The 22,513-nt window shown below is 45.8% G+C and overlaps 1 protein-coding gene across 1 annotated transcript in view; it reads left to right on the plus strand.

Annotated features, from left to right (window-relative positions):
* The window catches only part of ESRRG (estrogen related receptor gamma), a 191,366-nt gene that overhangs the window by 56,426 nt on the left and 112,427 nt on the right, over positions 1-22,513 (plus strand). The window contains 1 exon segment of the mRNA XM_028531427.2: positions 9,380-9,496. Within this exon segment, the coding sequence (XP_028387228.1) occupies positions 9,380-9,496 (117 nt within the window).

A 22,513-nucleotide genomic window follows, 5' to 3' on the forward strand; every position in this document is an offset into this window, starting at 1 on the left:
CAATGTTTGTATTCTCCATCATTTTCATCAGCGAGTGTGTTTTTACTATACACATTATTCTCTTTTAAGTGCATTTCAGAACACGCCTTCCTGGTGATGGATGACATTCCTCCCCCTGTCACGAACAATAGCATTATTTTGGGATCTTGAAAATGCATTGTTTACAACCCGCCACCTGTTGCTTTGGCGACAGGTCTGTTTGGTTTCTGTGGAGTCGCGCTGGCCGCAGACCAGAGCGGTACAGAGATAAGTTGAGGGATTTCTCTTTGAGGCGTTGAGAGATTCCATTCTCTTAGAAGCAACCCTATCCGCTCCCACAGCTGCCCTTGCTCCCTGAGTCCGACAACAGCGAGACAATGCCGGGACCCGCCCTCGCCCCACCTCGGGCAGGCAGCAAAATTTCCTCTCCAGCCAGCAGCAACCGCCAGGGCAGCAGCCGCACAAAGCACCCGCTCAGAAGATAGGGATTCCATTTTTTGTTTCCGTCCCGAACACCTCTCAACGACTTTGACAACATCAGAGTCAGGCAGCATTGCATCGTAGCCAAGAACACAGATTTTGTTTATCCTTAAATTTTCTTGTTCCATTACAGTTGATATTTAATACAATTTTGTATCAGTTTGAGGTGTACGCATCGTGGTTACACAATTATATGCTTTATAAAGTGTGCCCCCCAGTAGTTCTAGTACCCACCTGGTACCCTACATAGTTGTTACAATATTGCCGATATATTTTCTCTGCTGCACCTAATATAATCCCCGAGACTGTTTTGTGACTACCAGTTTGCACTAGTCATCCTGTCACCTTGTTCACCCACCCCTCAGTGCCCCTCCCCTCGAGAGCTCAGGCTTTGGATCCAGAGTGCCTGGGTTCAAATCCTGGCTCAGGCTCTTGGTAGCCCTGTGATGCTGGGTAAGCCACCCCTTTTCTTGGGCCGTGATTCTCTCACCTGCAAAACAGGGCCTCAAAGGTGTAAAACACATAGACAGCTCTCTGGCACCATTCGTGTTTATTACAGGTGTCGGTAAGTCAGTTTGAATGGGTGCATTTAAGGAGGGTTTGCACCCATGAGTGGATGTCAGGGTGTTTGAGTTTTAGGCGTTTCTGCAGTGAACTAGCCCCTATCTGTGGAAAGAGGGTCAAGGAGTCGTAGGTAAGTTCGTACGTGGTCACCTGTGTGGTTTGCATAAAACGAGGGGCTGAACCCGCTGGGATTTAGGATCCCTTTGCAGCCGAACAGCTAATAAGTCTGTGTTGCTTTATGCCAAGCACTACACTGTTGGTGGATGGCTGTCATTTTGATTCTGTGTTTTTGACTATACTTAGTTGTTTTTTTTAATGAATAATTTTGGGCAAAACGTTAAGATGAGGGAACGAGGAACAGGATCACTAAAAATCAGGTTGACAGATAACGAGCGCTTCTGTGGGTCACGTACTTGACCAGACCATGGACCCGGGGGACCCCAAGGGCTCTAAGCCCCCGCCCCAGGGACTGCAGAGCTGGGGCAGGGGGTGGGCAGGTCAGTAGACACAAACGAAAGAGTGTGCTAAGTGGTAGGAGAAGGGCTCGCTGAGGGGGGGCGTGAGAAGAGCGTGTTGATCCCACAAGGCCCCCTGACTCAGTCTCGTGGGCCCCGAGAGCGCTCCATTGAAGCAGTGAACATGGAGTGATTCCGTGGGGACGCCAGACAAGGGGGTGGGCTTGGGCAAGGGGTAGGGACGGACCTGGGGCGGTGGCGGAAGAGAAGGCGTGGTGAGGTGTTTGAAGAGTTTTGCAAATGCTTTTCTTTCCGCTATAATCAGATTGCAGGACGTGACGGGCGTTTATGAGCTTCGGTAGAGTGGCAGGGAATGTTCTCGAGGAGACAGGGACAATGTCTCAGAAATTCACTCCTTTGACAGTTTGGTGCTTTCAAAAATGACATGAATTATTATACTGTCCCCTCCTAGGATCTGTAAAATATAGCTGCATATACTGCAGTTGTGGGCAACACGAAATCCTCTCTCAGCTTCTCGGGGTCAATAGTGTGTTCTTTCCATAACCCAAAGTCCAGACTTCGGTCTTAGAGTCCCAGTGTTTCGTGAACAATGGGCTCCAACAATGTTTCTCCCTCTCTTCTCAGAAGGAAGAACACAAGTATGTATTATTTTAATATCAATATCCGTGTAATGCTTACAGAGTGTTTATACACCTGCTTTATAGCAGGTGTGATAATTCATCTTCTGTCACTCAGCACACAGAGAGTAATAAAGTAAAGGAACTCAGTGAAGTTCACCCGGCTAATGAAGGGCAAAGCTGGACTCGGAAGCCGGCTCCGTCACTTCCTCCCCCCCTTCTGCCCTCCTGCCCCTCCTCCCCGGGTGGGCTCCTGACCATGTGCAAGGCAGGATGCTAAGGGTGGACCTACAAGAACGTTTCCCACCTTTTTTTTTTAGATGACCGTGCACAGTGCCTGGTGTTCAGTGACTAGTTGTAGAAGTACAGTGATAAGGGAATGACCGTATTTACAAACTTGGGAGAGACTGAGGTGGGATATGTTTTGTTTAAACTGGAAAAAAATCAATGCTGAAAAATCGCACCTCATTTTACAGCATTGTTTTCCTGCTGAACCATTTTTGTTGTTGTTCAATACAACGGGGAAATGTAAACTTGTGGTGGGACAGACGGCACGGGGCGGTGAGGGTGGTGGCGGCACCCGCGGTTGGCCCTGTGGCCCCACCCGTCCAGCACGGCTCACGTGACCATGAAGCCGGAGCGTGTGCACTTGGTCTCCAGTCACTGGGCGTGGCTCAGGGCTCGTAAGTCTGTCTACTGCTGGGTTCCTTTCTGGTCTTTTCTTCTCGCGGGCAGAGCATTCTCTCTTCCCATGGACGAGCTTCCCTGTGCAAATGCAGCATGTTTGAGCCTACGTGGTGTTATGGCTCTTATGTACGATGCATGTGATGACCAGACTCTAATCCTGTAGAAGCTTAAGGAGCCGAATATCAAAAGGCCTTTTTCTATACCCGCATGTCTGCCACCTCATGTTTTAGGAGTGAGAGGGGCAGAGAGAAAGGAGGAACGTGAGATCCTGGCATAACCCCGCGTGTGCGCCTGCTTTCCGTGGTGCCAGGCGTGACTGTTCACGGGCTGGACAGAGCTCTCCCCTCGGGGCAACCTGCCACGGCCTGTGTGTCACGGGTGGTCCGGGGTCCTGGTACCAGTCTGGCACTGTCCCTCTTTGTAGTAACATTGGGTGTCGTCTTTCAGAACTGGAAGCGGATTCTCGATCCTCGAAATATCTTCAACAATCTGGAGAGCTTTGAAATTCCTAGGGAGATTTAAAACTTAATGATGGACAGAAATCATTTGGCGTCACCTCTCATGATGAAGAGGGCAGTCAGGTGTTCGGAGTAAAGATGAATGCAGCGTAGTTGGACCCCTCCCCGCTTTACGCTGGATCAGGTGGTTCTAGGGGCGGTTCTGAAGAAAGCCTCCTTGAGTGGTGGAAGCCGTCCTTTGGGGACAGACACAGTGGTACTAGGTATTTTGGAGTCGTAACTTTGGGTGTTTTCTTTGGGAGAAAAACCACACTCAGGCTCACATCGATGATGGCCTTAGGATTTTTTGCTGCATATATGTAATCAATTATTATCCCACATTATATGATGTCAGCTACAGATGGCATTTTTTTTTACTTAAGATGGAATGAGCAGAAAGTAGCTAGAAACAAAGAAGCATGAAAAATAAGAAAGAAAAAGAACGGGAAGTTATCTCTGTATGGAAAAAGACCTCTACAACAGAGGATTTTCTTTTGTTTTGGGCGTTTAAAACAAAAATACTGTAGATGACTGCCTGCATGTTTTCAGTGCTCTGTAATTGTGTACTGAGGTAATCCCATTATTTTAAAATCACTTAATGCTGGAAAACAATTGGATAAACCTCACTTGCAGCGCCCCGTGGGTCACTGCGAGCCATTTGGTTCTGTTAATAAAATTAAAACAATTGGGGGAAATATGCAGATGCTCTCCAGTGGGCTCCGTAAGCGTGATGCCCATAACATCCGTGCTTGCGAGCCAGAGGGCAACGCTCAGGAACCGCGTCACGCCGAGCACGTCATCACTGCGTGCAAGTGACATAAGTCAGGGGGGAAGATTGGCCACATATTTTGGTTTGGAGATGCCGTGCTAATTCACATCCTTCAGCCCTTTCCCTGCCCAACCGTACAAGTCCATTAAGGGACTGAAAGGAATATACAAATTACCCACTGGCTTTCCGGGCTGAGGTTCTCCATACACCCCGCGATTCCCTCCGCCAGCTGGCTGCAAGGTTCTGTTAAGCCGTAAGTGAGAAAATTATATTGCCTGCAAACTAATTGTACAAAAGACTCTGAACTAAGGAGTCGGATCCCAGGAGTTTCTGAAAAGCCGCCAGCCAGGCGGTACCTCTTGTCAGCCTGCTTTAAACACCCCTCGGCTTCCAGGCTGATTTCGGTTCTCTCTCCGCACAGCCCACTCCCCCAGCTCTGGACAGAACGGGGAAGACCCTCGGCCTGTCCCCCCTAGCTGCCCGATTCGGTCCCCGGTGCCCTGCAGCAGGTGTGCCCCAGGGAAGCACAAGCAGGAGCCCAAGGAAACTCCGTGCATGAAGGAGCCTCAGAACTGCGGACAGTGACTGCTGCCCCGGCCTGCGCTTCGGCCGGGCGGGGACGGTCCAGGTGCCCGGAGCTGCCGCGGGAAAAGCTTTAGTGCAGCTTCTGCTTTCATGAATCGAAGAAAACAAGTGCCCCATCGAGATCATACGTTCTGTGGGGAGTCATGTCTGTGAGCCATTACCAAAATAGATGGAACATTGGTGCCCAGGTGCTGGGGGCAGCGCTTTTTTTTTTTTTTTTTTGGATAAATGCTTTGTTTATCGAGCAGTAAAAGCACCAGGGAAGGCTTTTCAAGGGCAGCTTCTCCGTGGACTCTCACATGGATCAAAGACTTTGTTGGCCGGGTGCGCACAGCCCACAGTGAGCTGAGCCACTCCACGGGAGGGCTCGGAACTGAGAGAGGTTTTCCTCCAGCCACTGCCTGCTGGAGGAGGGTGTTGCTTTGTCTTTCAGGGGGTAAACCGGCGTTGCTTAGTGAAATCCAGGTTACCGCCCATGTATGCATGCCAAGACAAATGCATTGAAACAGGACGTTTGGCCGAAGGATGCCCGACGTCTTCTTACACCGTTTCTGTTCACGTGAGCTGCAGATGCGTGATTCACGAACGCACTCAGGAGCACTGTGCTTTCCATGTCCTCACCGTGAAATTCTCACAGCGTTGCCGTGTCTCCTGCAGCGGTGGGAAGAGGCCTTTACCTGAATGTAGTTGTTTATATGTTTTTTATAGCACAGTTCAAGCCTTTGCGCCTTGCGTGACGGATCCGCAGACTTCCCGGAGCGTCAGCTCTGCGTTCGCGGAGGTGCTCGTGTGTGGTCGTTGTGAATCCAGAGCCACCGCAATGCTCGGCGGCTGGTTATCTGTTGATGTGCCCTGTCCCTGTAAGGCTGCGGGCTCCCCAGGAGCAGCAGCCTCGTCTCTCTGTCCCAGCCCAGCGCCTGCCACCGAATTCCAGGCCCGTTGAAAAGACAGAGTTCCTCTTTCAGGAATTCATTCCGAGACACCATTAGACATTCTCCTGCCTTTGCGTTTCTCTTTGTCGTTGAAGAGTTGCGGAATGCAATGGAGAGAGAGGAAGCTGGAACGGTTCTTGGTGTGTGGTCTGAGTCTTGTGTGGCGATTTGACAATTCTGTTTTATGAAGAAAGTTTTACATCTTTACGCACTCGTTCCTGGAAGAGTCATTCATAGATTTGGCTGCTATTGTTGAATCACTTCTAACTCTGTTCTCCAATGTGGCTACAACTCTGAGAGTACCTATTTTGTAAAACAATAGAACAAGGCATTATAATTAGATAAAATTATGTCTATCTCTATTTGTGGATATCTGTATTTCACAGTTTCCTTTATTCTTACCCTATTCATATCAAGATGCGTTTTTATTTCCTTTAAAGCCTCTTACAGCTTTTTTCCCCCTTTGTACCCTTTACTCCAGAAGGCTTTGGATTTCATTGTTTTTTTCCCCTTGATAATCTTTCTCTGTTTTGCCATGCATTTCCATTGTTGTCAAAGGTACTTTCCAAGATTTTGAAAATTAACTGAATTTTCTTCTACTCTTTCGGATCTGGAGGATGATTTTCCTGGTGCCCCTGCTGTGGCTTCTAACGGGATATCCAGTTCACTTGATCTTGTGGATACTAATTACTGCATGACAACACTGTAATTGATGTGCATAGAAATGACCTTGAGATAGCAAGATGATATTAAGTCATTCTAAAGGTGTCACTTGACTCACGCACTACTTTCTCCTGGAAAATTTCTATATTGCCTTAGAAATGGTTCTTGCCCCCCGCACCTTACCCTCTAATGGGTAACGTGCGTGTGGGAAGGTGTAACACAACACAGCCTGCCTGGATAGCATGACGGCCCCGGAAAAGATAGGAGAACCAAGCCATCATTTTCTGCCAGGACACGCTGGGATATTTGCATGAAAGATGTGACTGGAATTTGAGTTGAACATTGAGACAGAAGTAATTTTAGGAAGAAAAGGGGGGCAAAGAGAGAGCGCTCTCAGGGAAGTCTGAAGGACCCAGCAGAAAGGAGAGCGTCCCATTGGCTGCCTCAGGAAGTCACGCAAGGTCGCACTTGTATCTCTGGGAAAGGAGGTGAGCATTTGATGTGCGGGGACTTTGTTAGCTAGTCTAAAGTAGATATTTCATCTCGGAGGCCATAGGAATCTATTGATTTAAAAAAAAATAGCGTGGTGAGCAATCAAAGCGGCACAGGAGACGGGGTATGATGGCGGCGTGCAGCAGGGATTGGACGGGGGTGGATGCCGGCAAAGTGCCCAGCGTGGGGTGGGCGTGGCTGCCACAGCCCAGGTGTGAGGCCACCCAGGCCTGGTTCAGGTCCCTGTTGGCAGCATGCTGCTGGGAGGGAGGAGGGACTACGTTTCAAAGAGGAAGAGGCACCAGTTTGAAAGGAAAGGTGATTATCTGGAGGGTGGGAAGAGGGGTTGGATGGTGGAGCATCCCAGTAGAAGTTTCCAGCACTAGGTTCAAAGTGTGGGACTACTGCTGGCACCACCGTACTAGAGAGTGACCTGTTTGCCTTCATACCGACTTCTGAGGCATAGTAATGGGAAGAAACGTTGCTAGGACAACATTTTTATTTTTCTTTCTAACTAGTCATTGCTCAGCTCTTCTGAAGAAAGCAAAGACCTGGGTTTCTTTTTAAATAAGTACATGGAGGGGCCATGTAGCTGGAAGGTTCTGGTAGTAGAATACTAATTAACCCCTAGGAAATTACTAGCAACGCTCTCTTGGTGCCAAATAAATTTTCAGTGATGGTTAAAGAAACTCGGCAGTGGAAAATGGTTTGTCTGAAGTTCATATTCTAAATCCGTTAATTCTTACACAGGACCCAGCCCGTCTGGTTCCTTTGATTTACCCTTGGTTTTCTGTGAACATAGCATGAGTGGCATCTCCCAGAGAGCTGCTGGGGAGGTGCTTCTGTTGATGCAGTTAATATCACACTTATTATTTAACCTCTTCTGTGAAAACAGTAGTTGCTTTTATTCGTATAAATGCCCTGAATTAGAATGCTAATTCAGTCAAACGGTTTGGATAGGCTTATCTCAAGTTCTACTGCACAGCCTCCCTCCTCCCACCCCACCCCCCACCTTTTTTTTAAGTCATGCCTACTGAACCAATTTTCAGTGGTTATAAGCGGTTAGGTATTACTTCCTGTTGAATTAGCAGTGGCTGAGGCTGCGAGGCTGTGCAACCCTGCAATCCACTAATGTGATATTTACTGAGGAGACATCGGTCTGGAGAAAGGTAGTCAATATAAATCAGTGTTTACAAAGTGTGATTAACTCTGAAATATTTCATCAATGCCATGGTCCCAGGCAGGCTCTATGCTAATTACTAGAAGTCGGCAAGGGTTTCAGGGGAGTTTGGACGGACCCTGGGCAGTGCAGACGGGGAACGGCAAAATTGCAATTATGCTCGGACTGTCTCTGATGACAATTTATGCATTTGGTGTGATGACCTCCCCTCTTCCCAAGAGGGCAATAAACAGAATGCATTTTCATTAAGATACTAATGCACTTAATCACAGGGGGAAAGGGTTGGGAAGGAAGGAAAGACCATACAGCGCTGTGTGACGGAACTGATGGGGAGAGAGGCTTCTTCCGAATAAATTTTATTTATTGATTTGACACAGAGCGAGGAAGAGAGAGAAAGATAGAGAGAGAGAGAGAGAGAGAGAGTTTTTGTATGTATCTATGCATTCATTGGTTGCTTCTCATATGTGCCCTGACTGGAGATCAAATCCACAACCTTGGTGTAGTGGGCGGCTCTCTAACCAACTGAGCGACCGGGCCGGGGCCAAGAAGCTTTGTTTAAGGGCAGGTTGTTTCCAAAGGTCTAGGCAAGCCGAGGGCACATACCACGTGCTGCCACTGGGACTAACTGAAAAAGGAAAAATCAAGTTAAAGTTCCATTTTCTTCTGGCTACCTATCATTTCAAATGTGGAGGTACTACGTACGGTGAGTGATACAAACTCTAACAGTAAAAACACAATCTCAAAGTAGTTTATTCTTATAATACTTTTATGGGGCTGGAACGTTTGGATTTCATTATGCAAATAGTATAGTAGCAAGCATGTTGATGACAACGATGATGGTGATGAGGAGGAGGAGGACAGCTATGATTATGATTTACCAATGAGAAGCATTTGCCAAGCATTAAGTTGTTTTGTAAAAACCGGTCTGCGTGACAGCAAGAAGCCGGTAACTTCCGCCACTGCCCTCCGAGAGCTTCCTGTGGTCCCGCATCAGCTGGCAGATTATTTATCAATATGAAGTTTCTGTCTGAAAGACCATAAGCCTGATGCATCCCAGCATAGCCACCCAAAGAAGTCCAGGCTTGGTGATACAAGAAGCCAGTTTCCATGCTTGTGGTTTTGTGGAAATAATCTGCTTTTCTCCCTTGGATCCTGAGACCCCAGAAGACCAGGGTCTTCGGACTTTTGCCCGAGTGCACTGGGCACCCTGGTTTAAAAGCTAATGTTAAGCAGACCCTTGTGAAGAGCTTCGCCAGCTGTCTTTGCGTCATTCAGTGCGTTGTCTGTGGTTGTCACGGAGCATCCAGCCTCGTGACACCGGTGACTTCCTCAGGAAGCCCATATGTCTTTTTTTTTTCTAGGGAAGGGGGCAAGAAGCACATGGCACTGCATTTGAAATGCTAATATTTCCTGGGTCTTGCTCCTCTAACATCTCCTCTCCCCCTCCCTGTGTTGTAGGTAACATAGAATACAGCTGCCCGGCCACGAACGAATGTGAAATCACAAAGCGTCGACGTAAATCCTGCCAAGCCTGCCGCTTCATGAAGTGTTTGAAAGTGGGCATGCTGAAGGAAGGTAAGGCGCCGTGCCGGAGCCCTGTGCTTGCGGCTGGGAAGGGGGGCAGTGGGGGGGGGGGGCTGCACGAGGAATTGCATCAAGGTTAGAGAAGCCGGGAAGGGACGGGTCACAGTGAGTACCCTGCCTCTGATGGCAGAATGCTCCTCCTTTACCCGACCTTGCTGATCCTTCCTCGCCAAGTGCCGACATCCACAGGAAGGGACCAGGTAAGACGTGGCTGATGAGCGGCTCAACCCACCAGGTACGTTCGGGAAGCTCTGGTTCTTCTCGTCCTTTCAACTTCCAAAAGGCAGGAGGTGAGGAACAACCAGGAGCCCCCACTACTGTCTTTCTGCCTTTGTTCTCATTACTCGGCTCACAGAGAGAGTCTCCTCCATCTTTACTGAGGTAGAGTTGACAAAACATATATATTTAACATGCGTGAGTCAATGTTTTGATGTATATGTATTTTGTAAAATAATTTCTATAATGCAGCTGATTAACATCTCCATCATTTCATACAGTTTCCTTTTTCCTAATTAATCTTAGATTTGCGGTGTTCTTTATTCTCTTCTCATCTTATCTTTGGGGTTTATTCTCTAGTATAAGGAGACTGTAATAATGACATTCAAGTTGTTGCTCTCGGTCAGGGCAAGAGCCACAAACACACAGTGATAACCAGCGATGTGTGTTCCGTGCTAAACAGACCGACGGAGCTCACACAGCCAGAAACTGACACCAATTGTCAGATTTTAGAATTCACTCAACTTCCACCTGCATGAAAGTTCCTGGAATACTTGTATGTCTCAGCATGTGGTGAAAGTAAAGTTTTAGCTTAGGGAAAAATTGTTCTTTTCCTAGGAAGCCCTAGATTTAGCTTTTTTTTAAGGTATCTTCATCCATGTGCGTGCTCTTGTAAATGTGCTCTTTACACGCTGTGTGTCGGTTTTACTATTTCCATCTCTTCAGAAAGTTTGCCAGAATTTAAAGTAAAGATGATTATTTCATGAAGGAACAACATGAAAATGTCATTGAAATCTGAAGGAAAATTAGATAAATTGAATATTTTCGTGAATAGCTTCTGTGAAGTCATAGAATTTTCCTTGTTCCTGGGGCTGGCTCTGTGAATTTGGGTGTTCTCTTGTTACTGGAGCTCACTGGCTCTTTAACTCCCAAATCCAAAGGAAGCCACGGTTGTTCCCAGGAGCAAACCAGAGCTTCCGTGAGCATGGTGACCAGCCTCATGCCTTTTCCTGGTTTGGTCTCCTTCTGAGATTTTCATGGTGAGCTTTGTAACAGGACGGTGGGTGGGCCGGATGGTGTTTGGGGATATGGAATTTAGGTTCTGTCTCTTGCCTCATGTCCACTGAGAACGCACCCCTTTCCCCAACGGGAGCAAAACTCTCAAATCCTTCCTGTCTTCAACTGTAAAAGAATCTGTAAAACAAACAAGTGCATAACTCTATCATTACAGATGATAAAGATGTAGAAAAGATGACCAAAATATATTTCCACATTAAAAAAAAATAAATGACCTATTAGCATGGTTTAATTTACATATAAGTGTGTGTGGGGTGTATATATACATATATGTGCGGTTTAACTTGTATATATTTTACATACAAACACCTTTATATTAAATTACATATTTTATTGACATGTGTATTTCAACGGGAAGTATTTACGCAGAGAGAAGGGAGGAAGAATGGTCGAAGGTGACAGGCATACGATGGCAGACACATAAAGACAGGGAATGAGAGTGTTACACTAGCGAATAAAAACGAGGGTGGGAAATACGTGTTTTTTCGTTTTCACTGTACAGCCTTTGGTCCTGTTAGTTTTCACAGTGTGTAATGTGTTTACATTTTCAGTCTATCCGCTAAATATTCATTAAGCGTCTCCCACGCACCAGGCACTAGGCGAGGCCCCAGTGACACCGCAGGGGAAAAGACAGACGCAGTCCCTCTTGCTAGAGAAAGCTCACACGGAAATGCCGGCAGGACAGTTCTGCAAAGGGAAACATCGGACTGAAAACCCAACGACCACCACCCCGCCCTCGGGACGAGGGATTTTCCTTTTAGACGGGACGGTTGTGATAGCTTACTTTTTTAAGTTGAAAACTAGTATCTTAGTCATTGCCTTAAAACCAGACTAAGAAACAAAACGTATTTCAACATATGATGAATGATGATTAATTTTCAATTTTTGTGCCACTTAGTTGAGCTGCAGCGACTCAAAGTAAGATGATGCTCTTTTGAAAAGGCTTCATCAAGAGTTGGGAGTTGAGAAATCATTATTTTCAAGGAGCAAATCAGAATTTTAAAAAATGCTATAAAAGCAATATATGAATTAACAACTTGTGAAAATCGACAGATTCTAGATTTCGATGTTATTTTCAAAAACTGGAGTGCGTTGGGATGGACCTCCATTTTCCGGTAGACAGAAACTATTTTTGATGAGTTCGATCTTGCTGCTGTAGATCACTCCGAGGTGTGCCCTTCCAGGCTCCGGGAGGAGGCAGAAAGACAACTCTCCCCAAAAGAAACCTCCCCAGCGTGGTTTTCGAGCAGAAGCGGCCCCGAAGGGTGTTAAGAGTGACCGAGGAGCTGTGGACGGTGTTTAATTAAACATCGTTGGTGAACGTTAATGGGCCCCGTGCTTATCTCCAACTCACACCTCTTCGGATGCTGCTATCAAGCCTTGGGAGGGTCTGTTGTCAAGGAAAGTCCTGCTGTGGCTGAGACACTCATCTCAGAATTTATTTTCCTTTGCCCCTTATGCCCACTTTGATGGGCAAATGCCAGTTCTCTGAGCCCCTTCCCCCCAAAAAGAAAGGACAGAGTGGTTACGAGTAAATATGGAATGTTCTTTTTCTGTTGTACTTAAAAAAAAATGCAGCATTCCACCCTGCATATAAATGCACAATGATGTGTGGCCATCTCCTTGGCTCGAGACCTGCCTTCTCAGCCTGGAGAGAATGATACTGTCTTAAATGTATCTTTATGGATGGAGAGGGATTTCAGTCCCTTGCAGTATGTCAGAGATGGGGCTGTAGTAAATCTATTCAAATGTAAACCTGTTCAATTCAATTACCAGTCCATAATGCAATTTGCCGCTATAACCCCCGTGTTGACCACAGCGGTCCATACAGGCCGATGGCGCGGCGGGTCTGGAAATTGACAGGCAAAATCTATTTAAACAAAAAACGACATTAGTTCTGGAATCTGAGATGAAATCAGATTTCAACAGCTTTGACGGGAGCCTTCGTGCCTTTAACCGGCGTTTTTATTCAACCAGCCCGGTGCATCTTCCGTACGGGGTTGCCTGAGGGAAATGAAGTTGTTCCTAAGAGCGGGGTTTATAGAAAAAATAAGACTTTCATGCTTTTAAAAATAAGGATCCTTAGTTTTATCCCTCACTGTCTCTACTACCGAGGTGGGGTGCAAACAGGGAGCGATGGTATGGGGGGTGAACAACCCCAGTTACGTCACATTGCACATAATTACATTCTTATCAGATACGCCTTCTCGTGAGCCAGCACCAGGGCCGTATCTGATTGGGTGACACTCGGTTTTAGTGTTAGAATTTCTGAATCAAAAAACTGTTACCAGTTGAAGCAATGAAACAGTTGTGTGGAGAATCCACAAAAGACCACGATATAACACAGCTTTAAAAAGTACACTTAAGCCCTGGCTGAGCAGCACAGTTGGTTGGAGTGTCATCCTGATACACCAAGGTTGTGGGTTCGATCCCCCATCAGGGCACATGTAAGAAGCGACCCATGAATGCGTAAATAAGAGGAACAAATTGATGTTTTTCTCTCCCCCTTCTCTCTCCCTTCCTCTGTCTTTCTAAAAATCTATTTTTTAAAAAAGGAAGTACACCTAAAAAATGATTGTTCAAATCTGAGTGGTCATACCATTCTGCATCCTGAAAAATCCCCCACCTTTTTTTTCTCTTTTTTTTTTTGTTCTGGGCTATACTTTGCGGGTAAGCCTCACAAATAATGGGCCAGCATTGTTTTTTTCACCATTGTTCCATACTGTATGTCAGAGAAAGCCCATCTGTTACAAGATATCTGGTCTCAACATTCGCCTTTCATTTTTTGCAGGTATTGTTTATTTGAAGGGAAAAAGCAAGACCTAATCAAGGTGGTCCTATAAATCCGGTCAAGATTTATTTTTATTTTGCTCTCTCCCCTTGGTTATTTCAAGGCATTTGCAGGGCTTACTGGTTTGGTTTTCTCTCTGTCAGTGGCAAACAGAGACATTCTATGAAAGCAGTAATTATTTTATTTAGGTATAGAATCCACTGATCAGAGGATGAAGAGATTTTTTTTGTTTATGGCTCGGGTGGTTTTCTCCTTGGCAACTCAGATATTTTTCTTTCATTCTCGAAAACGGGAGCAAGACACCCACATTTATGCACAGTACGATATTCCTGAATGCCAGAGTATGGAGGACTAATTGACTTAGTTCATGCCCCCAAAGTGTGCTTTTTGATTTTGCCTTTAAAAAAAAGGGTCCTTAACCTTTCTCATCTTTCGTGCCATCATCAGAAAAATGATGGTAGCAATCATAGTGTTTGCAAATAAAGTGTCAGAAATATCTAATAAGATACTCTAGGTTCAGTGTGCAGCATTTGTTATGGCTTGGGGTGAGGACCAGATGGACATTAGCTGTCATTGCTGGGGACACTGAGGGTCAAGTTCCAGGGTCAGGTGGACCTAGACTCAAGCTCTGGCTGTACCACCTCCTGGTTTTGAGGCAAGTTATATAACCTGTAGGACTCACTTGCCTTAGCCTATTTATTTGTAGGCTGGATGATGGAACTTACCTTGGGAGGTTTGGGTGAAAATCCATGTAGACACAGGGTCTGGCCCTGTGAGCTAGGATCCAGAGGTCATTTGTCATCTCAGCCTGGTGGACAAACACAAATTCATGCAAAATCCGTCGCCCTTTGGCGATATCAGTGGCCTTGGTGCCCTTTCCAAACTGTTTATAGAAGCACATCAATAAGTCAAATTTGCTCAGAAACTTCACAAGGAAATTTAGTCTCTAATATCTGACTTGAGGTGAAGCAAAGAGAGACAATCGTATGACAAGGAGGAAGAGGGATTTCACACCAAGGGCACATTTTTACCGCCAACACTAGAGGTGAAAAGTGCCTTTGGTTAGCGGTTTAGGTTCAGAAAGGAGAGCCCGTGCCTTTGTCCACCAAGAAAACGGACAAATCGCACACCTTTCAAAACCTAAAGGACTCTGTTAATCCCATTGGTACATTACATTTTATGGATGAAATTTTGATATCAGAGCATAGTTGGAAAAAAACAGAGGCTGGAAATAAGTTTTAGTACAGCTCAATGAATGTTCACCGAGCTTCTGCCACACATCTGGCCACATATTGTGTTTGAGCTTTTAATTCTCATTTTTTTTTTTACTCCCTGGCTGGGGCTTTGGGGCAAGTCCGTCCACTCTGTCTCCATTTCCAAATATGCAGGAGAGCAGTTGGAATACATTCTTTCTCATCCCTTCCGTTCTAGTATCAGTTTTATTAAAATGATATAATATCTATAGAAAGATTATACCAAAATATGACACGAATATAAAGACAAAGATGACAATATCTGGGAGGTTGGAGATACACTAGGAACAATGATTTGATAGACATGATGAGTGAATTGTGCTTTTTTTTGTAAATTTTATCTTAATAATTTTTGGATACTTTTCATCTTTCTTGAAAAGCAGGAACTATGTTTGTTATTTTTGTCAAAGTTAATAAAAGAAGTGAGTGTTGGAGGAATAGTAGAGCAATTTATAGATATTCAAATACTTGGGAATCGAACCCCTGATTATGCATTTTTGCCTGTGTTTGAAAAACGTTTTTCCCCTTTTTTCCTCACAGCCCCATCGCTCATCAATATATTGATGTTCTGTCCATAGAGTTTTATTTCTCTGGGCATCAGAAATCCCATCACAGATTGTTGTATCAGTACCAGTCAGATTTATTTGAAGTTTTGCTGTTGCATTTTTTAAGTAAAAATATTGACAAAAGTGAGAGGGCAAGAGAGAGTGTGAAGACGTTTAAATGCCTTCTAAATACTGCCCGCGGGGTGTGGGGGAGGGAATGAGTCCTTAAAGCAAATAAAACACAAAACATCGTTACACTTGATAACTGCAGTTGCTTTTCATATTTGGTTTGACACTTTTAAGTTAAGCTTTTATTACAGAGGTGCTCGGTTTTCCCATCAGTTTTTAAAAGTCTAAAAAATACAAGCATGCAGACCCTGGGTAGGCAGTTTAAACCACACAGCAGAAATGTGAGTCCTTCTGTTCCGGATGAAGTCACAGCAAAGCTGGGAACCAGCACCTGGCATTACTCACCCTCAGTGTGGAAAGGGCATGGACATTAAGGTTTCCTTCTCTTAAGATCTCACCCAGTGGGAGGGGGGGGCGGGTGGAGAGAGTGGGACCCTGGGTGTCAGGGTCCCATTCATCAGTTGAGGAACCCAAGGTTCAGAGAGTTCGGTGGCCCACTCATTGGCCCACTGCACATGAAGTGGGGACAGGGTTCAAGGTCAGGTATGCCATGTTGCCGGGCCCATTCTGCACCTCTAACAAGCTGTGTCACAGCCTTAGCCAAACAGGGGGTCTTTGCTGCCCCCTCCTTGGGTCAGCACCACAGGCCAGTAGTGGCCCGGGTTACCCATCTGAGAGTGAAGCACTGGGGAAAGAGTCCCGGCACTCCCAAGGAGGCCTCAGAGCTTACGGGTTTAACAAGGCCCGTAGGGGACATGGGACATGTGTAAGGAGGGGACTTTCCTCAGGATTCTAGTCTCAGGAAACCAGGAGTCTCGTCTGGGGCCTGACGGGGCTGCTGGGGATGAGAAAGGCCCTCCAGGCCAGTGGGCCAGGTAGAGCCAGGAGCGGCCAGTGAACTGGCGGGGGCTGGAGCCGCAGAGGTCCGAGGGGCAAGCCTTACGACCCTGTATAGGGCTGTGTGTTTCCGTCATTCGTTTTGGTTATGCCGAGTTAGTGTCTGCCTCTGCAGAGGTCCCTGGGAAAGAAGTTAATGTAAAAAAAAAAAAAAAAGTCCGAGGATCTCAAATGATCTTTTATGTTCATTCCTTGAGGGAACTTCAGTCTTGTTGTTGATGCCCTGTCTAACTCCTTGGGCTCGACACGATGTCTTAAATCCATCATGAGTTGCCACTTTCTCTACAAAGGAAGGCCCTTGCGTTTTGCTCTGTCTCACGCATCGGTAGGGCTGACCTGATGTTTGGGGAATCTCTGGGGGGAAGAAGTGATGGGAGTGTAGGGGCGCTGGGCACTCCTCCTCTTCCACGTTGGAGGGGTCTGTGTCCAGAGGCCGTGTTTATTCAGAGCCGTCTCATCGCAGTCCGTGGGGTCCACCTGCCGTTTCTGCTTTTTCAGCTGAGAGAAGACACTGCCTGTGTGTGTACGTACACACACACATACACAGAAGGTCCCCATTGTTGGACTGTTCCACTTACAGTTTTTTTGTTTTGTTTTGTTTTTTGGCTTTACGATGGTGCAAAAATGATACACACTCAGTAGAAATCATACTTTGAATTCTGGGCTTTTGCTGGGGTGGTGATATGCAGTATGATGCTTTCTCGTGCTGCTGGGTGGTAACGAGTTCAGCTCCTGGCCAGCCACCCGATCGCGAGGGTCGACCACGATACCCTGCCGTGTGCTCATTGTGTTGGATAATTCTGGCCAACGTGGGCTGATGGAAGTGTTCTGAGCACCTTGAAGGTGGGCTAGGCTAGGCTACCATGTCCAGTAGTTAGATGTATTAAATACGTTTCGACTAACGATATTTTTAACTTACCATGGGTTTATGGGAACACAACCACATCATAAGCCGAGGAGCAAGTTTACATGAGACGGCACGGGTTTATTCATGTGGCTGTCCCAACATCTCTCCCTTCCCTTGTTCTGAGCCCCAGGGCATAAAGGAAAATTACCCCAGAACTGTTTTGCTGCATCCCCAGCTTGCGTCTTGATCTCCGTGTAGCGGGGGAGACTCGGGGTGCCCCGGGTTTACCCCATCAGCAGGAGTAGCAGAGAGCAACTTCCTTGTCTGAATCCCCTTCTGTTTCATAGCTCCCATTTTAATAAAAAGCTCATTTAAAGGGTGTAGCATTTTCCAGGTTGATTCTCTTAAAAAAATTTTATATATATACATATATATACACACTCTGGTCATTTAGTAACAAGCAGCTGTGTTTTTGCTTACTTAAAAAGCCTGCCTAGTAAATTTTATCCTGACAAAATATCTTTTGTAAAAACCTCTGAAGAAGACATTGCCAAGGTGAATTTTTCTTCCCCCTGAAGTCTGATATCATTATGTTGCCAAGTCGAAAACAGAAATTATCGGTAGGGAAATTTGGGTTCTCGCTGCCTTCAAAAAGCAGAACAAAGGGAAGGAGAAGGCTTTAATGGTATTCAAGGAAAATATTTCTGTGTGAGATGACAGTTAGCAGAACTGCGCTGACCTCCCTGGTGTTTCTTGCACTCTCTGTTGTAATATTATCCTAAGAAGCTCCCTCATTAATGCAGAGTGTTAAACAAAACTCCCAAGTTATAATACAAGCAGTAGCAAAGAGCACCTTCTTTGTGAGCTCCGTCTTAACACTTAGCCACTGGGGAATACAGTTAAGGTGCCAGAAAAAGTTATTTCTCATACAGATACCAGCTGGAGATCTTTTTGTTGATATGAAATATCTTGACATGAATAGCAAAGATTTTGCAGGCAAAAGTAATAACATATTTTTGAGAGCTTAATATACATTAGGCTATGTACTCTGTGCGTTAGTTGGATTTACTTTTTTTTTTTTTTGGCTAATCTTTGCGATGACCCCCAGGAGGAATGGGCGTTTTCCCATTTCACAGAGGAAGTAGAAACTTAGATCGCTACTGGCCAAAATTCTCACAAGGATTTGTGTGATGGCATCTGGATTTTACAGCAGGCCTGTGCTCTGTGTTTATTGGCATTTTTCTTTGTGAACCATAGAAATATCCTAGCATGGAGTTAGCTTGGGATCCTTCTGAGGCTATGGATGCTATAAAATACTGAGCTTTCAAAAGATTACTTAAGTAAACCATGTCTTCTTTTTTTAATTGTTTTTGTTTGTTTGCTTGTTTGTTTTGAATGAGGGCTCACTTGACTGGTTTGAGTTTTTGATTGACTGTCCAGAAATAGAATGGACCGTGAGCTTCCCACCACTGTGAGAAATGTAAGATCAAGTCCAAGTATCATGTGGCGGTTAGACTAGGTCATCTTTTATGGTGTCATCCCACTCGGAGATTCCTGTGCTCCCAACATAAACTTTGGAAGAGCTGGCTGATGATGAACTGTGTGCACAGACATCAGCAACACTCAAGCTGTGTAGCCCCTGGGAACCTGATTTCAGGGTTTGTGAAACACTGGACGACTTAGTATTGAAGTCCAAATGGGAGCGTAGGGGGGCATTTGGCCTTGTGGCCAACTTTTATTCTCTGGTTCCAGTTTTTAGAAAGTGGACTTCAGAAGCAGATTTCCCATAAGTCCCTGTGGAGAGGAGCGCATTTGATTCACTGCCTTGGTTATTTTGAAGGCACGGGCATGGTGTACCACTGGGCACTGCAGTCTCGCCCTTTCAATAAATGTGGAAACTCCACGTGCTCATGTTTGAGAGATGGGTCCATGATTCTGTAGATAATCCATGGGGGTCTTGGGTCATCCCCGGCTTCCCGTGCACGTCTGGTTCTCGGAAACAATTTCACATGCGCACATTTTTCAAGAACGAGAGTTCCGTTAGAAATGAAGCGGATGGATTGCCTCACGTAAACTTACCAAAGAATTGCTTGAACTGAGTAAGTCCACCCTCGCCTCATGCTGTTTGAGAGAGGATGGAAAGATTGAAGTTTTAAGAAACAGCTCTTTTTTTGCTCCCTTTCTCCTGCTTCAATTGGAGTACTATTAAAAGTTAATCATTTGTTTGATCATCCCCATTTGTCATTTCCATTTGTGACCCTGACATAGGAAGCCAGCAGGTATCTAATATGCTACACATTTTTATTCCTTTTGGATTGTAAAAAAAATCCCCAGTGGATTTCGCCCCCAGGGGGGAAACCTGCTTCAACATTTGCTCAAGTGCTGAGACTCCTATGACACCCCCGTATGTGAAATGGAGGGGGAGGCGCTTCCCCAGACACACAGGACTCTTGGTGTTGATTTTTCCCCAGACAACAGATTCTTGCTCCTGTTCACCAATGCACACCTATGTCAATGTGGCGTCAATGTTAAGGACATTGTGCTTAACCGTAACGTAAAGGAGTTCTGGTTAGACGCGAACCAGGCTCATTTAATGAAGTGCTTCCTGGTTTCGTTTCACGTGGGTGCCGTTCCTAACTTGAGAGTTGCCAGGTTATGTCAGGTATCTTACGTGATTTTGTTCATTCGTAAGTCGCCCTCAAATGAAAGCCAGCCCCGGTCAGTCCTTAAGAGACTGTTCTGTAGTTTTGTGTGTCTCTCTCGCTTAGTAGGTTGTAGAGCCACCAACCAGGTTCCCTAAGGCAAGCTGTCTGCAAAGGAACAAGCCAGCTGGCTTGGCCAAGGTTGATCAATGATGAGAAGCAGGCTGGGTTCCAGGTTCACAAAAACCACTCAGTGGAGAGTAGGTCAGCGGCTTCCCCAAAGCCAATTAGCTGGCAGAAGTCTCGGGTGCCTGGTGCTAGCCAAATTCCCTGGGCCTGATGGTACTGGTGGGGAGTCCATCCTTGGGCTTCCTGGCAAACCAGACTTAAGTGAATGACAGATTGTGCTATTTGAGAGCCAATGTGGCTCTGTGGCTGCTAGAACAAATAGCAGGGACCTGCCACTCCCACTCAGCCATGCTCCCCGGGTAGCGTGCACGGCCCAGGTACAAGAGGACAGAATGCTCAGGTGTTATGGCTTTCAGTTGAGTGTCCACCTGATAAAGTAGTTTTTACCTGACATCAGCTTACATGCTTTTTTGAATCCGAACAGTGCCGTGGAAAGAGCAGAGCACGGAAATATTTGGGGAAGCAGGAAGCCTTACAGACCTTTGACAGGAGTGTTAGAATTCCCACTATTTCAAGGCCCCGGTTGCAACAACCTCTTTTTTCATAGATGACTGTGGTGACCAGAGGGGACCCACGGTGAAACCCAAAGGGGGGGTTTCTTAGCAGTGGCCCTTTGGGGAACCTGTCTGTCCAAAGATCCCACGTATCTAGGATCAGAATTCCTATTTTTCTCAACGATTCCATTTTCAACCATTCTGTCTTTTCTACGTAGGCAGTGGTCATAGACTGTGTAGTCCTAATTTTAAGATGCCTGGACTATTTTACTAGAGTTTTTAGGTATATCAGGGGCATGGGGAATTGATGGAGAAGAATACGTACGAATGAGATCATGTGCGTTTCCCGGTGTAACTTAGCATATGTTTGTACCTCCGTCTGCCCTGGTGGCTCAGTGGGGCCAGCATGCTGCACTTCGGGTGGGAAGTCTCAGATCTCAGCTCCACAGTGGTCCTCGTGGCCACCTGAGCCTTGATCTAGTGGCTTCTCCCTGGGCCATCCAATGCACTTCTTCTAGCCACACTTCTCCCCATTCATAACTTTTTGGGACACACAACTTCCTCTTCCTCCCACTCGCCTTTCCCCCTTAAAAAAAAAAAAAAACTTTTCTGTGTTCTAAAATTTCTTCTAAAAGTGAAGTTTCTTCACACCATACTGAGTGGCCATGTGGTGACTCCCAAGCTTCTGACCCCCTTAATTACCCCCTCCCTGCCCCTCCTCCCGGGCAGTCACCTCCCGGATCTCTGAGACACTTATCTCCAGGACTATTAGGTCTCTTCAGTATCAACATTATCATAATCATTAGTACATTTGAAACCAATTAAATGGCAATTACTCTGATCTTAGCCAGTCTTAGGTTATTATCAATTCGTGCACAATTTGGTACTGTTTGGAAGGGAAGTAGATTCTTGCCTGATGCCTAGTCTGTGTAAGTACTTTTGTGTATTCTTCAAGAAATGCACCCGGTACTTTATAACATCTCACGTTGGGGTCAGGTTACTCTTCCTGGAGCTGCTTGGTAGCTACTTATGGGCCCAAATGATACATACTGTCTAAGCTCATCTCTAAATGTTGGAAACATCTATCCATCCACCCTTTATCCATCCACTCTCAGTGAGTATTTTTTTTCGAGGCGTGACTCCATCCATACCACTCCCTTTATTAAGCACCGAGATGGAAGGTGGACGTGGTGGACAGGTTTCTGCCCTTGTGGAGTTTATCGTGAGTCTCATTACTGTATAGATGTCCCCCCGTTTTGTATTGCACCGGCATGTACATTGTCTCGTAGATTTGGGCATTTTGACCTCACGTTTCCTGCAGAGGGTGTAGATGGCAATGGCTCAGACCTTGGTCTCCCAGATCAGATAGCATCTGTGACTGTTGATCGAATCCTTGAAATGCATCTACTACCACCGAAGAATCGAACTTTTACTTTTAAGCAGTCCCACGTGGCTGGTGACTGTTGCGCAGTGCCGAAAAGGAGCCTGGGTCCAATCCGGTCTTTATTACTTGCTGTGTTTTCTTGAGCAAGTTACTTTGCACTTTTTACATCTTCTCTGTAAAATGGGGCTTGTAGTTACAACTCCAGGAGAGGGTTGTTTTGAGGTTTAAATATGGTAATAGATGTAATGTCCTTGGCACAGTGCCCAGTAAACTTCCAGCATTCAGGAAACATTGCGTTAGTATTAATTTTGGGTATTCTGCTAGTCACTTAGTGTGTCTCATGGAGGAAAGCATAAATAACCGGGGAACAGGGACTGTGTCTGTTTATATTTCAGTCCTCCGTGACCCTTGGCATACTGGTCGCATACATAATAGGTTCTCAATAAAATGGAACATGATTTCTTTTTTAGCTTTTAGCTGCATTATGAAAATTTCAGTGCAGGAATAGCTTTGTCATAAACAATGGTTTTAAAAACAATTCAGA

This window comes from Phyllostomus discolor, chromosome 15, assembly GCF_004126475.2.
Source record: "Phyllostomus discolor isolate MPI-MPIP mPhyDis1 chromosome 15, mPhyDis1.pri.v3, whole genome shotgun sequence".
In the NCBI taxonomy this organism is placed as follows: Eukaryota; Metazoa; Chordata; class Mammalia; order Chiroptera; family Phyllostomidae; genus Phyllostomus; species Phyllostomus discolor.